The following is an 18585-nucleotide window of genomic DNA, read 5'->3' on the forward strand; positions in this document are numbered from 1 at the left end:
ACAATAAGCTCGCACGCTCTAATCTCGATCACACATTTTTTAGCGAATCCTTGTTTGAGAAACACGTGTTTGTCGCGCAGCGCGTAAGTCTGTACGCAGCTTAATAATAATAAAGAATCCCTACAAAATCAATTGATCATTATCATACAGTAAATAAACTACACATTGACATGCAATATAGCTCAATCTCTCACACAAAACTATGTCAAATATTCAAAGTCAAAAACAAAATCAAATTAATACAAAGTTTATTATTTATTCTGTTTTCTTTCTCTAGGTCACTCTGGAGGAGGGAGTTCAGTGAGAGACCTAGACAACGGACCATTCAGTAGACACATCAACCTTCATCTCACCTACTCCTTTCAACAACAGTCAAAAGCGTCTAGTATATTCGCACCTCATCAACCAGGTAAATTTATCAATCCAGTACATTCTACTGGTTAACAATTATTTTATCATTTTATTAACATACAATTATATAAATAAAACAATTGCTAACTCTCATTTTACCAAGCTGTAGGCCTCCTATATGTATCAAAATAAATTAATTATCAACTTGATTGTTAATGATGATTTAATTTAGATTTATATTTTCAAAACTAGTACTTAAATGATTTTTGAAATGATTTAGTTAAATTTTTGAAACTAGTACTTTTTCTTATCCTCACATGAATCCAGGACCTCATATTTATTATTTTGAGAATTCAAAATTATTTTGTAAATTTTTTTACTGATATGTGCTATAAATTCTAAAATTCAAGTAAATTAGGTACCGTAGTTACAGGCTACCGTCCTACCGTACCAACTATTGATTCTTTGACACTTCTATGATTTCTGTATTCTCGTAATAATAATAATAATAATAATAATATAATAATAATAATAATAATAATAATAATATAATAATAATAATAATAAAATAATAATAATAATAATAATAATAATAATATAATAATAATAATAAGTAAGAATAAAGTTGAAGCCACCAACATGCTCGCTGTGCCGGTTCTCACCTACTCTTTTGGAGTGGTTAAGTGGAATCGGAATGAGCTCCAGGACCTGGACAGGGAAACCCGAAAAGGATGCACATGGAGAGAAGTTTACATCCCCGCTCTTCTGTTGCCCGAATATACCTGCCAAGGCATGAAGGGGGCAGAGGTCTACTTGGTTTGGAGAATCTGCACAACAGGGTGGCCTTTCAGTTTGCCTGCAGCATACAAAGATGCTCTGATCCCCTTATGCAGCTGGTTCATGACCATGAAGTTGCAGGGGTTGGGGCCTTCCTATATAGGGCAGCACAGCATGCGGCAGATACCCTTGGTCTCGATTTTCGCACTGATCGGGAGGAGGAGCATGAGCCTAATCAGCTCAGGGCTAGAATAAAGACTGCTGAGTCCAGACTCCTGTTGCAGCAACATAAGGACAAGTCCTTGCATGGTGTTTTCTACAGGCATGTTGAGGAGCAAGGCTTGTCCAAGCCACTGACTTTTGCTTTTCTGAAGTCAGCAGCCCTGAAATCTGAGACTGAGGGTTTCATACTGGCATGTCAAGATGGTGTCATCAACACATTGTCATACCGCAGCAGAGTAATGCACATGGATGTTCCTGATATCAGTTGCAGGGTGTGTCATAGAGCACCAGAGACGATCATGCACATCCTGTCTTCTTGTTCTGTGCATGCAACTGCAGGCTACATCCATCGACATAATGCTGCTCTGCGAGTTCTCTATTACCATCTTAGACACTCATATGGTATCGACAAAACACCAGTGCTGCCTTATGCCCCAGGGGAGATTGAATCTGTTGTGGGGAATGAGAGGTGCCGAATTTATTGGAATTACTCATTCTCTACCACCAGGCTTTTAAGAGCCACAAAGCCTGATGTTGTCCTCCTTGACATCACTTTGAAGACAATGTATGTCATTGAGTTTTCAGCACCAGCTGAGGGTAACATTGTCACCAAAGAGGAGGAAAAACAGACGAAATATCATGACCTACTAATGGAGCTGCGCAGGCTAAACCCAGGCTACTCTGTGAGAATGGTGGTGTTGATTGTAGGTGTACTGGGAGGCATGAGACCTTCATTTTTGGCCAACCTTAGAACGATTCCAGCCTGTGAGAGACCTGCTGCTGTGCTTGCAGGTCAGATGCAGAAGGCTGTCATTCTTGGATCATTACGTCTACTCAGAGCAAACGATTTAATGGTAACGGACCCAGTATGATTGTTTACCACATGGACATGTGGAGCACTCACTCTGGAAAAATCGCTTGTCACTCTTCCTTGGGGGTCGGAGCCCAGGGAAATGGTGGTCAAGCAAAACCTCAAACAATAATAATAATAATAATATCGTGTGACCTGGCTGGCTCAGGTCTGGTGTTAGAGTTTTCAGGTCGCAACTGATCAATTTCAGGGCCTCTGACATGACCTAACGACTGCTTTTTAGGCAGACGGGACCGACGGCTTAACGTGTCCATCCGAAACAATAAACCGTCGCCTTTACACATACCCTGTAGTATATCTGAAACCTTATTATAGTGTCTAATTTCAAAAGATGAATTCATGTGTAATGAGAGAATACTGTGTGTAACTTTCAGAAATGAAAGTTCAACTAATAGAGGAATAACTAGGTCATGCTAGAACACTATAAAAACATCAATAAAGAGATTACTGTTCCTTGAGAGCTGTTCGACATGAGAGATTTCCACAACATCCTATCATGAATAATATTGTCACAAAATGTCATCCAGTGTATGTCAGAAAGATATAAGATTGAAAGAATATTGGCCAAGTTTAGAATAACATTCTAAGACACGATGTTTTAGTAATGCGTCAAATATATATGTTTAATAATCTACTCATACATATCAATGAAGATTGTTGTGTGTGACGGGTGCTGTTATCAATGTATGTAAATCTGTGGGTTTGGATATTTCAAGGCAATCCATTGATGCGTGTCACAGATTCAAGAAAAAGGAATAACCGTCCCTCTGCTGGAATAATTGTGAAATTTGTGCGATGAGGTTTTTTTAGATGAGTGTGAAGTAGTACGTATAAGTACGTGTCTAATTGAAATCATCTTTCGCAAGTTGGCCAGATTAATGATAAATTTTCATCAAAAAGTCGACGTTTATCAATTCTCTATAATAGCGCCCACCCAATAATCTAGATTAGGAAGCCGCATTTTCAGTTTTGCGGATTATTATCATGTCATAGCATTCTGATGGGTTTCTTATCTGTGAAATAAATAGTTTTTTTTCTTAAGTATGAAGAGCATTTTTCTAAGGGGATGTTGGGTAATTGAGATGCCTTGTATCATGCTTAATTGGATGCCTATGCTTAATTGGATGCCTATGCTTAATTGGCTAGTCGTTCAATAATAGGGTTTTATGAACTCAGTACTTTATTCTGTGATTTAATTGAGTCAAAATGTCTACTGTAAATTCTCATTCTGATAGTGAAGTAAATTTTATTCTATCATGGTAAGGTTATAAGATTTCTATTTTAATTCAATATATTTTTCCTCTTGCAATACTGCTTAATTTAATAACAGCTATTATAGTTAATTCATTTGCACTTATCAAATTCAACTTATGAATACCCAATTTTCCACTATTGATGCTCTTATTTTAATGTGTTTTTTTGGGCGACTATAATATAAGGGAAATATGTGGTAGGAATTATCGGCTTGAGACTGGAACTGCAATTGCTAGGTCATTGGCGACTTCTATGGGATTTTTCGACTTGGTATCCAATAATGCTGTTTCAAACCGTAACAATAGAACACTTGATCTTGTATTGGCAAATACCCCCTTACCGTTGAGCGTCGTGAGAGACAAACTGCCATTCGTCAACGAGGATGCCCATCACCCGGCTCTTTCTATATCGCTTTCTCTGCCAGAGAGGGTGAAGGGGAGTTGTCGGTCGGATGCAGGTGCGGCTAACTATAACTTTAAGCGTGCTGACTTCTTGAAAATTCTATCGCACTCAGAGTTCCGTGTCTATAATCCTATAAACAGGATTATAATAGTCAGGCGGTTGAAATTGCTGTAGAGGAATTTCACAAGATCCTATATAGGCCTATGTGTTTGGATGGTAATGTTCCTGAGGGCAGTCAATACAAGCACTCAAAATACCCTCCTTGGTTCTCTCGGGAGATATTAAGTGATTGATCTAAAGCTTAAAAATAGGTTGAGTAGGAAGCGGAGCTACTCCAGGTACCACGAAGAGCAGTTCAAACTTGTGCGATCCCGAGTCAAAGCTAAGATAGCAACAGCTACTCGAGCTATGTAAGATCTGTTGAAGAGAGGGTTGGTTGTGACCTGAGGGAGTTCTGGAAATATGTGAACAACAGGCACTTCTCTCATCTAAACGAAGAATTCATCAAACATAATGATAGAATATACAAGGGTGTTGATTCTGCGAATGCTTTTGCTGATCTGTTCTCGTCCAATGCTTCAGCAATGGATGTGGAACCCTTGGTGGACTCTAGGAGGATTGCCGGACAGACTCTTTGTGATCCCTTTAGTCTCACCTACATTTCAAGGGAGGATGTGGTTGATGCAATGAAGTTGCTCAACTCTCGTGCTACTGGAGACCCTGACAAAATACCTGCTTTTGTTGTCAAGGGTTGCTGGGAATTCTTGTGTGGCCCATTGCATTACATTTTCAATTTGTGCGTTCGTAAATCCGAATTTCCGGGGGTCTGGAAGTGCTCGTGGGTGACACCAGTGTTCAAGTCTGGAAACAGGTGTCTTTTGCGAGTAATTATAGACCAATTGCTATTTTAAATGTTTTTGCAAAGATTTTTGAGAGGATCCTGTACAAGCAAATATTTTCATATGTACAACCCAAGATTGTTCAATCCCAACACGGTTTCCTCCCTGGTCGTTCAACAGTAACGAGCCTTCTACAGTTTGTTGACAAGGTGTTGGGGGTTTTGGATGCTGGGGGTCGTGTGGATGTGATATATACGGACTTCTCTAAGGCCTTTGATACTTTGGATCACGGTTCTCTGCTCGATAGAATGGAGTGTCTTGGGTTTGATGAGGGTGCTTTGGTCTTTTTGAGGAGTTACCTCTCAAATAGAGTTCAATTTGTTTGCTTCAATCATTGTCAGTCCGAGCCCTACTGTTGTATTTCAGGGGTACCACAGGTTTCTAATCTTGGTCCCTTGTTATTTTTGTTATATGTGAATAGCCTTCCCAGTGTTCTAAAAAGCTCAGAGTGCCTCATGTTTGCAGATGATACCAAAATATTCAGACAGATTAGGTCTGTTGATGACTGTTCGTTGCTTCAAAAAGATATTGATGCACTGCAGAAGTGTTGTTTGGAATCAAGACTTGCGTTGAATGTGGCAAAGTGTAAGGTGGTGTCGTTTACCAGACAGAGGGAACCTTTCCATTATGACTACAATATTGGTGATATTCTGTTGGACCATTCACAAGAGTATAGGGATCTGGGAGTGATTATGGATGCTCATATGGATTTTGATAAGCACATTGAACACCTGTTATCAAAGTGCAATCAGATGATGGGCTTTGTTTTTAGAACATGCTCAAGTCTTTGATTCGAAGCCAGCTTGAGTATGCAGCGCCGGTCTGGAGTCCTTATCATATCACCTATGTAATAAAACTCGAGAGAATGCAAAATGAATTTCTAAGATTCCTCTTCTTCTAGAAGAAGATCAGATTAAAAATCTGAGAAGAATATTAGAGTAAATATCAGACTATAGAATTATTCATCATAAATCAGCTGACAAGTGATTACACAGATGTGTGGAGAAGCCAGTCTATTGCTGTATTTCCATAAGGTCTATAGTTTCAATCAGGTACTTGTGGATGAGAATACTGCGTGAGGTCTACTGTTCAAAGAACTACTAGTTATAAAAATATCACTTCTAATACTTTAATTCTCCTTCACTTGCACATCCAAACTCATTTTATTCTTACTTACCCCTTATTTATTTATTTATTTATTATTACAAAAATCTAGGAGTGCAACAGGCATAACAGCCCAAACGCACTCATTAATACAGGAAATACATTATCAAAAATTATTTAAATACTAAATTATATATAAATACTAGAAAAGTAATAAAAGAGAATGATTAAAATGGTACATGTGAAAAACAGACAAGAAAAAATAGTATTATAGTTACTTTGAGAAAGAAAAGATTAATGTTAATGGTAATTGATAAAACTGAATTTTGATTATTCAATAAGATCAATCATAGCCACATAAAATAGCAACATATAACCTACATATTACATATGGTCAATTCTAAGAAAAATGATAAAAGAACTAGAGAAAAAAAGGGAAGTGGAAAAAATATTAAAAGTTAGTTAGTGGAAAAAGGGTGACCATGGAGAGAACAAAGAAAATGCCATTGTGAACCAGAGTAAATTAAGAACAACAGGTCTATATTACTCTTCAATTGAAGAATGGTGACATTTTTCTCTTGAAGCTACATTTAGACAAGGAGAAGAGGAATATAAAATAAGGAATACGATTCATTGGTGAGTTATAATGACCAACCGTGTTACATCTACAGATTGAAAACTCTTGCCGATTACGATTATTGAAGACAGGAACCTTAAAATTCAGCCTTGCCAACAGATTAGGACTGCTCACAGGATCGTTCACAAGACCATAGAGGAATAAACAAGAAAGTACCTTCCGTCTAGATGCCAATGTCTCAAAGCCGAACATGCTGCACAACACACCAGTTGGAAACCCCAAAGGACAAGGACGATTCTGTTTTCTACAAAATAACAATCTCAAAAATGTATTCTGAACAATTTCATTCTCATGTATCAGACCCACCTGATGGGGATCCCAAACCATCACACAATATTCAAGCAAGCTCCGAACAAGGCTAGGAAAGGGAGCCATCAAGCCTTCAACATCTCTAAACCCAGATGTAGATCTCATGATGAAACCTAGCATCCTATTAGCCCTAACAACCAAAGAATGGACATGGGGAGCAAAACTCAGAGAAGAATCAAACAATACACCCAGATCCCTGAAACTATCGACTCCAGAGAGTTGAAAGCCGTTAATTCTTTAATTGAAAATAGGATAATTCAGCTTACGAGTGAAGACCATAAATTTACATTTGCCAACATTGAGATCAAGGCCGTTATCCATGCACCACCCTGAGACAAAATCCAGGTCACTTTGCAGCAGAACAGAATCATTATGGCAATCAATCCTCCTGTAGATCTTCAAGTCATCAGCAAACATCAAACAATTGGATTGCAACAGGCAGCCAGGTAGGTCATTAATAAAAATTAGGAACAACAAAGGACCCAAATTACTACCCTGAGGCACACCAGAGGAACTGACATGAGTGTTAGATTTCAAATTCAAGACAGAAACATAATTAAGACGATCACTCAGGTAGTCAGAAAAGAAACTAACAAGCCGAGGCACCAAACCAAAATTAGATAATTTGCAAACAAGTCGCTTATGACTGATTCTATCAAAAGCCTTGGAAAAGTCAGTGTATACTTCATCCACTCCACCCCCAACATCAAGCGCCTCTGAAACATCAGCCGTGAACTCAAGCAAGTTAGTTGTGGTTGAGCGACCCCTCAGGAAACCATGCTGACTATTAGATAAAAAGGGACTAATATGACAAATCACACAATCATAAAGCACTCTCTCAAATACCTTAGCGAAAGGTGACAATTGAGTTATTGGGCGGAAGTTGGATATGTCATTCCTTCTTCCAGAAATAATAATTAAATAAGGGAATAACCTTACCAATTTTCCATCTGGTGGGGAACACTGATGACCTCAAGGACAGATCAAAGATGAACTACATGGGAGGACCCAGTATTTCAGCACAACCCTTAACAATAAATTGAGGAACATTGTCAGGGCCACAGCCAGAACTAGGTCTCAGATTACCTATTGCTGCCAATATTGTATTCAGGTCAATAGAACAAATTGAAAGGGAAGGGACATTAATTCCAGGATTGATGTTGCCATCGTCGACATCAGCCAAGTGTGTGTCATCAGAAAAAAATGAAGAAAATTATTGAGCAAAGCCATCTGGCAAATCATGCAATCCAAAAACCTGATCACCCAAATGCATACCTTCATGAGTAGAGCCATTAGCTCTCCTTGAGTTGACAAAACCCCAAAAGCTCCTGACATCACTTTTGATACCCGACTCCACCCTGGATATATAGTTACTATATTGCCGAGCAATCAACTGCTTGGCCCGAGTTCTCAAGCTTTTAATTTTTTTCAAGTGTTATAAGGAAAAACTTTTCTTTTTAGCACACCTATCCTTCCTTTTCAGTAATCCTATTATTTCAGCATTAAACCATGGTGGATATTTAGTGCCTCCCGGCCTGACCCTCCTCTTTGGCACACAATTATCAAAACACTCATAGATGAAGTTGTAAAATATATCAACAGCTTCATCCACATTAGAAGAATTATAAATAAGTTCCCAATGACAGTCTCTCAACTGAGTATAAAGCATGAGATAGTCCGCCCTCCTGAAGTCATACAGTTCAATACAATTCGAACGGAAATTAGGAAATGTGGACAACATCCGAACTGTAATGACAAGCAATGGATGGTGAGCATCCTCTGGAACCAGGAAATAATCACAACGCTCGACATAAATGTCAATGCTGGAAAAGACCAAGTCCAAGATACGATTATTACAATTAAGAACTGTATTACAGAGAGCCAGCTCATAAAAGTTAACGAAAGAGGCCAATCTTCTGGCAGAAGGAGAGCCCAGCTCCAAACAATACCTATCATTGGTAATTTCAGATAAGTTAAAATCCCCCAAAAAGATCAACTTATCACCAATAGCTGCATAACAAGATTCCAGGTGACTCAAATAGGTATCGAAGTACTGAAAGCTAGAAGAGCAAGGAATGTAAACAGCGATTACTGTTTGGCTAACACCCTCAAAGTTGATATTGACACAAAGACTCTCGTACGGATCAAGAGTTAAACAGGGACATAGATTAGAGCGAACCCTACGATTAACAACAATCAGGACCCCACCACCCATACCTTGTGGCCTATCTCTCCGATAAATAATATAGGAGTCAGTGAACAACTCACTGTCCATGATTCCATTACACAACCACGTCTCAGTGATAACAATAACATCATAATCATAAGCCAGGAGTGAAGTCAGAAATGAGTGTGTCTTAGTCCTCAAACCTCTAACATTTTGATAGTATATTGATAAATATTTACGCTGCTCATTCACTCTCTCCATGACAATAACAATTTTAATAAATAGAAGAAAAACAAATAGAATGATTGGATGTACAAATTAAAATAGAATAAAAACAGTTAAGATATGGAATAAGATGAACGGATAAACCCATTACGCACTCATCACCGATAATTAAGTAAACAGAACTAGACTCAATCTAGACAAAACAACCAAAAATGAATTCCAAGATGAACATAGTAAGGAATGGATGAGAAAAAAAAAACAAAATAAAGCAAGGGTTTGCTGACCCAAAATTAAATAACTCAATAGATAGAAACTCTGTGATAACTAAGTACCCCAAACCATGTACACTCTCTCACTCTCATTTCCTCGCTCACTCACACACACACACACAAACTCACAACCAGACATAGCCAGCGCTCAATAGAAAAATTTAAATCATGCAGAATTCAACAAAATAAAAGACAAAAATTTCAGTATTTAAATTGAAGGAAGAGGCAATAGTAATAAACAAAATTTTATTGTAGAGCGAGAAACGAGAGTCAAAACAAGCCAGACAAGACAACACTGAATGAAATGATAGAGATAGTGATTGTACGCAATTACGAGTTCGGCTATTCAATAAGTGCATAACAGTGGTGTTAATTCATTCCATGCACGAAACAAACTAATTTATAAAATCATTCACCTGCAACTGCATATTCACTCTCATTAGCATAGAAGAACATTAATGAAGAGATCCCACTAAATATATACATAATATGAATAACATGAAATGAATAATATGATCGGATGTTTGGGATGCAATAAAAATAATAATAATAACATACGATATATAAAAACTGCTGAACAATAAGAATAATCATTCAAAATAATGCACGAAATCAAACTGATTGTTAAACCATTCACCTGCAAAGTTATAAACATTTGATCATTTCTAAATATTTAATTATTATTTAAATATTTCTGCAAATAAATAAACATTTATTTTCAAAGTTCTTTGCTGGCAGTTATCATTATCACCCTCATCTTATCATTCATCATTCATGTGAGACTGCATGCTCTCTCATAATCTTTATTGATGACACCTCTCCTTCATCACTTCATATATTCATTTTCACCATCACTTTCACCATCAACTCTATTAAGGAATGCTTTAGAAGTAGTTTTCCAAGTATTTTTTTTTCAAACGTTAGTTTTAGTATCTTTTTTTATTATTAAACTGTATACTGTACTGATTGTTGTGTTAAGGAAACATATTTGGGTCATTACCTGTTGTTTCCGATGTGATATTGTAAATTGAATGTTATTTGATGATTATTTACTTGTAGGTTTCTAATTGTGATTATTTTTTGTTGTAGTATCGGAACCATCATCTCTAGACGAGCTGTCACAGGAATCGATGTTGGTGTGTTCGCTGAGAGGGGAGAGTGTATGAGACGACGTGAGGGGGGGTGACCTCGACCCGTCCCATCCCCCCTCCTTCAAACCATCTTAACTACTAATGTCTCTACGCAGTGTTCTTCTTGCAAATTTGATTCATCAAACTCAGAGAAAATTCTTTTAATGCATCAAATGTATTGTTAAGAAATGAAATTCAAAAACACAATAGGAGTTGAGACAGAGACCGAGTTTAAAACATTTCTTCTTCAAATTCAGAAAAATTTCCAAATAGGAGTTATTGAAAAAAATCAAATTATTCACAATTATATTTATATATTATAAATAATATTCAATTATAATTTAAACTTATTCAAAGATTTCAAATTTTTCAAGTCTTCAAAAGAGCTTCTAATACCTGAATAAAATCGAAGAAATAGAATAAAGAAGTCAGTCAGATAATGGTTGATTCGATATGTTAGGAAACTAACCTTCCAAATATAAGTTTGCACAATAAATTTTTAAACTTGTAGGGCAAACTGTTTTATATGTTCTATCAATGGGTTCCCTTCAAGAAGAGCTCCATTCCAAAACCTGCCAAGTCAAAACCGAATTTCTGGCAAAATGGAAAAACTGTTGCTGGATCACTCCATGCAAAACCGTCGACTTGAATCTTAGGTCTCACTTCGCTCAGTCAACTAAACACTAGTAGACCAAATGGCGCGCCATTCTACCTATAGACTCGGTCTATAGCCATCTCTAGAGACACCGTCTCATTTCATTGACCGAGCGAAGTGAGGTCTAAGATTCAAGTCGACGGTTTGGCATTCCCTTAATGTTTAAATGTTGCGCATTTACGGCGAAACGCGGAATAGATTTTCATGAAATTTGACATGTATGTTCCTTTTTTAATTGCGCGTCGACGTATATACAAAGTTTTTGGAAATTTTGCATTTCAAGGATAATATAAAAGGAAAAAGGAGCCTCCTTCATATGCCAATATTAGAGTGAAAATCTGGTGTGGCGCACTCACACAACTTTCCTTGCCCTTATGGAAATTTATCACCTGACGCTGGTGTACACGCGCATCTCAAGTCTACTATTCAAAGATCTGCCAGCTGGTGACAGGACAATAATGCTGGAGACACACGAAGTCTGCTATCTCTTCATAGTGAATGATTTAATAGAATCAACAGTTGCCAACAGTTTGCATTATTGAATAAACACATTTTCTCGAATTTCGAGCTTATTTCCAATTTTAGGTGAAAATGTCACTGAACATTAATTGTAGAGATTTCCATGCTCAATGTTTTCCACTTGATTTTTTTCGTTGAAATTGTATTTGAAGCCTGATAATTGGGAATCTAAAATCACACTTTGCATTGATGGGGCGGAGCTCCTGAAATTTTTACAGTTATGGGACTTGTCGCAGTTGATAGAACACTTATCAATGACTATTTTAGGTATAGATTTGATCAAAATCTTGGAGCCGTTTTCGAGGAAATCGCGAAAAACCCTGTTTTTGACAACATTTTCGCCATTTTAGCCGCCATCTTGAATTGGATTTGTTCGAAATTGTTCGTGTCGGATCCTCATAGGGGAAGGACCTTAAGTTCCAAATTTCAAGTCATTCCGTTAATTGGGAGATGAGATATCGTGTACACAGACGCACATACAATCATACACACACACACACACACACACACACACACACACACACACACACACACACACACAGACCAATACCCAAAAAACACTTTTTTGGACTCAGGGGACCTTGAAACGTATAGAAATCTAGAAATTGGGGTACCTTAATTTTTTTTCGGAAAGCAATACTTTCCTTACCTATGGTAATAGGGCAAGGAAAGTAAAAATCAGACTATAGAATTATCTATCTATATATATAAAAGCGAAATGGCACTCACTCACTGACTGACTCACTCACTCACTCACTCACTCGCATAACTAAAAATCTACCGGACCAAAAACGTTCAAATTTGGTAGGTATGTTCAGTTGGCTCTTTAGAGGCGCACTAAGAAATCTTTTGGCAATATTTCAACTCTAAGGGTTGTTTTTAAGGGTTTAAAGTTCGTCTTTTAGCATGTATATTCTTCTTCTCCCAATCTCTTAATTATAATTGAAATTTCCATATCATATGTTACTATAGAACTAAATCTAGATAGAGTACCTCTTCGAAACAGTTGTTAACTGGCAACTAAATTAATAATTTTGTCAGGTTGGCATTAAGTTGAGTTGACTTTGTTAGGTTGGCACCAAGTTGAAGATTTAAATGCATTTATCGCGGAAAAATTGATTGGGCACTGCTACTTCAATCCTGGGAATATTATATTACTAGCCGTCAGGCTCGCTCCGCTCGCCATATCCGTTTAGCCAGACGTTTAGTCTGGACCCCCGACTGGATTGTTCTAACATATGATAAAAATGCTCAGATGAAAAATGCAGGCGAGCGAAGCGAGCCTGCTGATCTTATTCTTGGACGAACCAGTCGGGGGTCCAGGGGGCGGAGCCCCCTGGCTAGACGGATATGGCGAGCGAAGCGAGCCTGACGGCTAGTTCATCATAAATCAGCCGACACCAATGTGTGGAGAAGCCAGTCTATTGCTGTATTTCCATCTTTTATCTATCTTCTCTTCTTCTTCTTATATTATATTTATATTTTATATTATATTATATATACAGGGTGTTTCAGAAGTAGTGTCGAGAATTTTAGGGTATTGTACCTGGATGCTAGGAGACTACAAATGTCATATTTGAAGTGTCCATACTCAGCGGTTATCCTTATAGCTGCCATTTTGTTTTTTTCACTTAAAAATTTTTATCTCAAGAACGAAATGTTGTATTGATCTGAAATTTGGCATGAATATTTATGCTATAAAGACTCAACTATAAAAAATAAAAAAAAATTTTTCGTTGAAATTTTTCAAAATGGCGGCCATTTTAAATTTTTGATGGCGAATATCTCGAAAACCGTCCATTTTACAGAAAGTTTACAAGAGACAAAAAAGTTAGCAAATTTTTTCACGATTCCAATGATACCTAATTTATTAAGATTGGTCGAAGAATAACAGAGAAATTAATTTTTTTCGTACTGCATGCATGACCACTTTTCACCATTTAAAGATCAATATTAATTTTTTAATTCCAGATGTATTTAAGATGAAGCTTTGAAACTCGGTATGGCTCCATATGGGCAAACAGATGATTTTACAATGGTTTTCAGATGATAATGTTTGTCTTGTTGTCTTTTGTATTGTTGTTTCATTAAAAGTAAAGAACCAGATGTAGTGCTTCCTATTTCTTAGTCTCACGTCTCCTAGGTCTTATTTCTATCTTAAATTTCCAGTTTCAATATTTTCTTACGTTGCTTCTACACAAATATTTAATTATTGTAATGGAATTTAGTTCGCTGGAGTACACCGATATTCACTTCATGTATGGAGCAGCTCTTGGCAATGCGACCGAAGCAAGAAGAATGTATGCAGCTGCATTTCCAAACCGCCGTCTCCCTTCCGACAAGGTGTTCACAAGAACTCACAATCGGCTGAGAGAAGTTGGTTCATTTGAACGGAACAGGGTAATTGCTGGTAGGCCTCGAGCAGTTCGAAATGTTGCTTTTGAAGAGGAAGTATTGCAGAAATTCGATTTCAATCCTAGAACGAGTACGAGAGCAGTTGCAAAGCAAATCAATTCAAGTGCTTCTTCTGTGTGGCGTGTACTAAACAAGGAAAGACTTCACCCCTTCCGCTTTCAAAAAGTTCACTCATTGGTTGAACGCGACTATGAGCCAAGAGTAAACTGTGCCCGTTGGTTTCTTCAGCAAGACATTATCCAACCAAATTTTCTAGAAAATGTGTTATTTACCGATGAGTCCAGCTTTACAAGAGAAGGAATCTTCAACTCTCGCAACAGTCACGTCTGGGCCTTAGACAATCCTCATGAGGTCAAAGTGCGTGGTTATCAGCATAGATTTTCGCTGAATGTTTGGACGGGTATCTTAGGTAATCGCGTGATTGGACCATACATTCTTCCTAATCGTCTGAATTCTCCACGTACATTACTTTTTTAAGAGACATACTACCAGAACTTTTGGAAGATGTGCCTCTTGCAAACAGATATAATATTTGGTTTCAACATGATGGTGCCCCTGCTCATTTCGGAAATGTTGTTACGGACTTTCTGAACATGACCTATCGTCAGCGGTGGATTGGGCGGGGTGGACCAGTACCGTGGCCCGCACGTTCACCTGACCTCAACCCTTTAGATTTTTTTTCTGGGGCCATATGAAAGACCTTGTTTACAGCACGCCAGTAGAAAACGAAGAAGACCTTGTGGCAAGAGTGGTTGCTGCAGCAGGTGCCATTCAAGATGATGAAAATGCTTTTATAGCAGTTCGACGGTCCATGATTGAAAGGTGCAGACTGTGTAATCAAGTTGAAGGACGGCATTTTGAGCAATTGCTGCATTAGTATCAGTGAACCGATTTGAGTGAAATTAATTATTTTTCAATGTAAAATAAAATTTGGAGGAAAGTTATTCTTGTATATTTCTGTAATAAGAACGGTTTTCATGAAATTATAAATAAAATTAATATTGATCTTTAAATGGTGAAAAGTGGTCATGCATGCAGTACGAAAAAAATTAATTTCTCTGTTATTCTTCGACCAATCTTAATAAATTAGGTATCATTGGAATCGTGAAAAAATTTGCTAACTTTTTTGTCTCTTGTAAACTTTCTGTAAAATGGACGGTTTTCGAGATATTCGCCATCAAAAATTTAAAATGGCCGCCATTTTGAAAAATTTCAACGAAAAAATTTTTTTTTATTTTTTATAGTTGAGTCTTTATAGCATAAATATTCATGCCAAATTTCAGGTCAATACAACATTTCGTTCTTGAGATAAAAATTTTTAAGTGAAAAAAACAAAATGGCAGCTATAAGGATAACCGCTGAGTTTTGGACACTTCAAATATGACATTTGTAGTCTCCTAGCATCCAGGTACAATACCCTAAAATTCTCGACACTACTTCTGAAACACCCTGTATATCTATACTTATAAAAGGCTAAGCCCCGACAGACTGAAATCACACCACAGCCCAAACTACTGAGCCTAAAAACTTGAAATTTTGCACAATTGTTTATGGTAGCCTCAAAACATCCACTAAGAGAGAATTTTCAGAAATTTGCCCCCCTGAGGGAGCTGGGCCCCCCCAAAAATGTTGTACTTTTTAACCGTTCATTTCACAGTAAAGTCATAAGGAACTTTTTTGTTCAGCTACGAAAAAAAATTAGATCTATGCAGAAAAATTTTGATCAGGAGCACAGGGGGGTTCAGGAGTGGGCATTTTTCGAAAATTTTTATGTAAAATCACACTACAGCTCAAACTAATTGGCCTACAGACTTTAAACTTTGCACAAATATTCTTCAAACATGCTAGACGCGCACTAAGAACGGATTTTGATATATTTTCCCTCTAAGGGTTTCAAAGGATGAAAAAGGATCCTATTAAGTAAGGCTATGAACATGGTAAAGTGAACGCCATATGGAACTGAGATAATTGACACATGATATTCTAACATATGTTGTAAAAATTAGAAAGCTTAAAATAATTTTGTCAATCAGCTGATCAAATTAATTTAGCGCGAGCTTGCCACGTGTGTATTCCATTGTTGTATGCTTGGCAACGCAGTTCGGATTACGCCTTCTATCAGCTGTATGGAGTCATATACATTCCGATTGAAAAGAGCACATAGATTTTCTTTGGTTAGGAGTTTGTTGATAATTATTTTTTCAAATTCAAATTGTATTGCTATCAAAAATCACATTGAAAACTTTCTTAATATACAACAAGATTACAAACATATACCTACATTTATTTGTAGCACGGCCAGAAAAAGACAAATTTGAGTACTAGCCGTGACTTCATTCAATATAACTTATATATTATTTTTCGTTAATATTTTGTGAATAAAAAGTACGAGTTGATGAGAGATGTGAGTAACTCCTTATATTTGATCCAAATGGTTATTCATATTGTAGTAGTCGGGGTCACTGCAATCAAAAGTTTTTTATTCTGTGGCTAATAAATTTCATACGTATTGATTGTCCATAATGTGTCCAGTGTCCATAATGGAAGTGATTGAACTACTGAAAATTAAAGGCTTACTGGTCCATCATAGAATTTATAGTATTCCTGATGATTGAGTCTTTTTTCAAAGCGTTGACTATTAATAATAAAGCTTTATTTATAAATAGCTTACCCAGCGAACTTCGTACCGCCAAAATGTCAATGAATCTCATGTCACACTTAACTTTATTTGGTGAATCATGAAATTAATCTGACAATCAATATTTTCATTCACATCTCAATACGAACTTCCTATGTGCTTTGTCATGCAGCATTCATTATTCCGAAAACACATATTCTTAATCACTTGGTAATAATATCTATTAGTAAAGTGTTGAATTAGAAAAAATAGATAGGTTTAATCAGTGTTTCAAAGATGAATTCAATGTTTTCATGGTTGTTGATTGTCAATAGATGTTCCAGGAAAAATGCTATGTACGATGAATCACACAGCAGAATTCCATATTCTTTCCATCTTCCATTTTAGGATGAATATAAGCTAAGCGAAATTCAAATAAATTATTTTAAATTATCCTCTCATTCTTCAGTAATCAATGAATGCAATATGAACGAACAACTCTCTTTCATGAGGTGAATAATTTTTTTCAATATTTCCTAGTTTCTCAATGATAGGGGAGTGATAATTATTTGTATAAGTCTTCTAAGGAACCATTATCTACGCAGCTGGTACCAATCAACTATACTTCAACTCCAAACTACCGTTTCAATACCAGTACACAATGTATCACAAGGTGACATGTTTATTACAGCTGGTAACTTTAGATTTTGAAATCATCTTTCCGTTCTTCAGTAGCCGCTCGGTCAACAATTTCGAAAACATAGGTCTGTAAAATAGATTAATAAATAATTATTATTAGCCCCCCTATTAAAATTTCTGTTCAGAAACCATCCCCAATATTCACACAACATATTCCCAAAGTTACATGCCGTTATGTCAAGTAGTTTTCAAGTCTATAGGGAACAAACATACATTCATCTTTATCTAGATAGATTTACATTCAAATGAAAGCCTCTCTAAATGGAGGTAGAATGATAAGGTTGACAACTTTCAGTTCTGTTGTTTTAACTTTTTTTTTCAAATCACTTTCAAAAAGTTCATGTAGTACTATACCTACTATTGTTTTTGAGCCACTTCTGGCGCTATCATAGTTTCACCACTATTCTGTTCCACAGTCATATCTCTTGCAGTCGTTAACTATATATCTATAATTAATAAAGTAAAGAACTGGCTTATACATGTACGGGATAGGGAAATTATGTTTGACGCATCATCACGTCTGAACTACTGGACTAATTGACTTGAAATTTTGCATATAGATTCTTAATTAACCAAAGATGGTTATAGGCCTATTTCCAATTCTTCAAAATTTCATTACGTCAACTTTTCAGTTTGTCAAGTTTAAAAATAGATCCTTGCGGAGCACGGGTTCCTGCTAGTAAGGTCTATAGTTTCAATCAGGTACTTGTGGATGAGAATACTGCGTGAGGTCTACTGTTCACAGAACTACTAGTTTATCGTTCACACTAAAACTTGCAGTATACAGTAGATAAACATTTTTTTTTACTACCAGATGTTGTTATACAGAGGTGCCCACAGGGGGGGGGGTGGTTGGACGCAGACTGAATTCATATCAAAATAACGGGGAGAATGGTGTCCGGATCATTTTTATCTGATTCATAGTTATTTTTTGATTAATGATTATGTTCCTCAATATCAAAACATTTCGAACAGAAAACATGAAATTTTTGACAAGCTAGAAACTTTTCTGTTTCAAAAGATAAGTGAGCGGTAGAAGCGAGAAAGTTTTTCAGAAGTGTTT

General features: G+C 36.7%; 1 protein-coding gene across 3 annotated transcripts in view; it reads left to right on the top strand.

Annotated features, from left to right (window-relative positions):
- The window catches only part of LOC111052593 (LIM/homeobox protein Awh), a 247677-nt gene extending 236195 nt beyond the window's left edge, over positions 1 to 11482 (top strand). For all 3 annotated transcript variants that reach the window (XM_039430661.1, XM_039430660.1, XM_039430659.1), the window contains 2 exons: positions 278 to 409; positions 10577 to 11482. In XM_039430661.1, coding sequence (XP_039286595.1) covers positions 278 to 409; positions 10577 to 10653 — 209 coding nt within the window. In that variant the 3' untranslated portion in view covers positions 10654 to 11482. The remainder of the gene's footprint in view (positions 1 to 277; positions 410 to 10576) is intronic.
- The last annotated feature ends 7103 nt before the right edge of the window (positions 11483 to 18585 follow it).

This window comes from Nilaparvata lugens, chromosome 6 (assembly GCF_014356525.2).
Source record: "Nilaparvata lugens isolate BPH chromosome 6, ASM1435652v1, whole genome shotgun sequence".
NCBI lineage: Eukaryota > Metazoa > Arthropoda > Insecta > Hemiptera > Delphacidae > Nilaparvata > Nilaparvata lugens.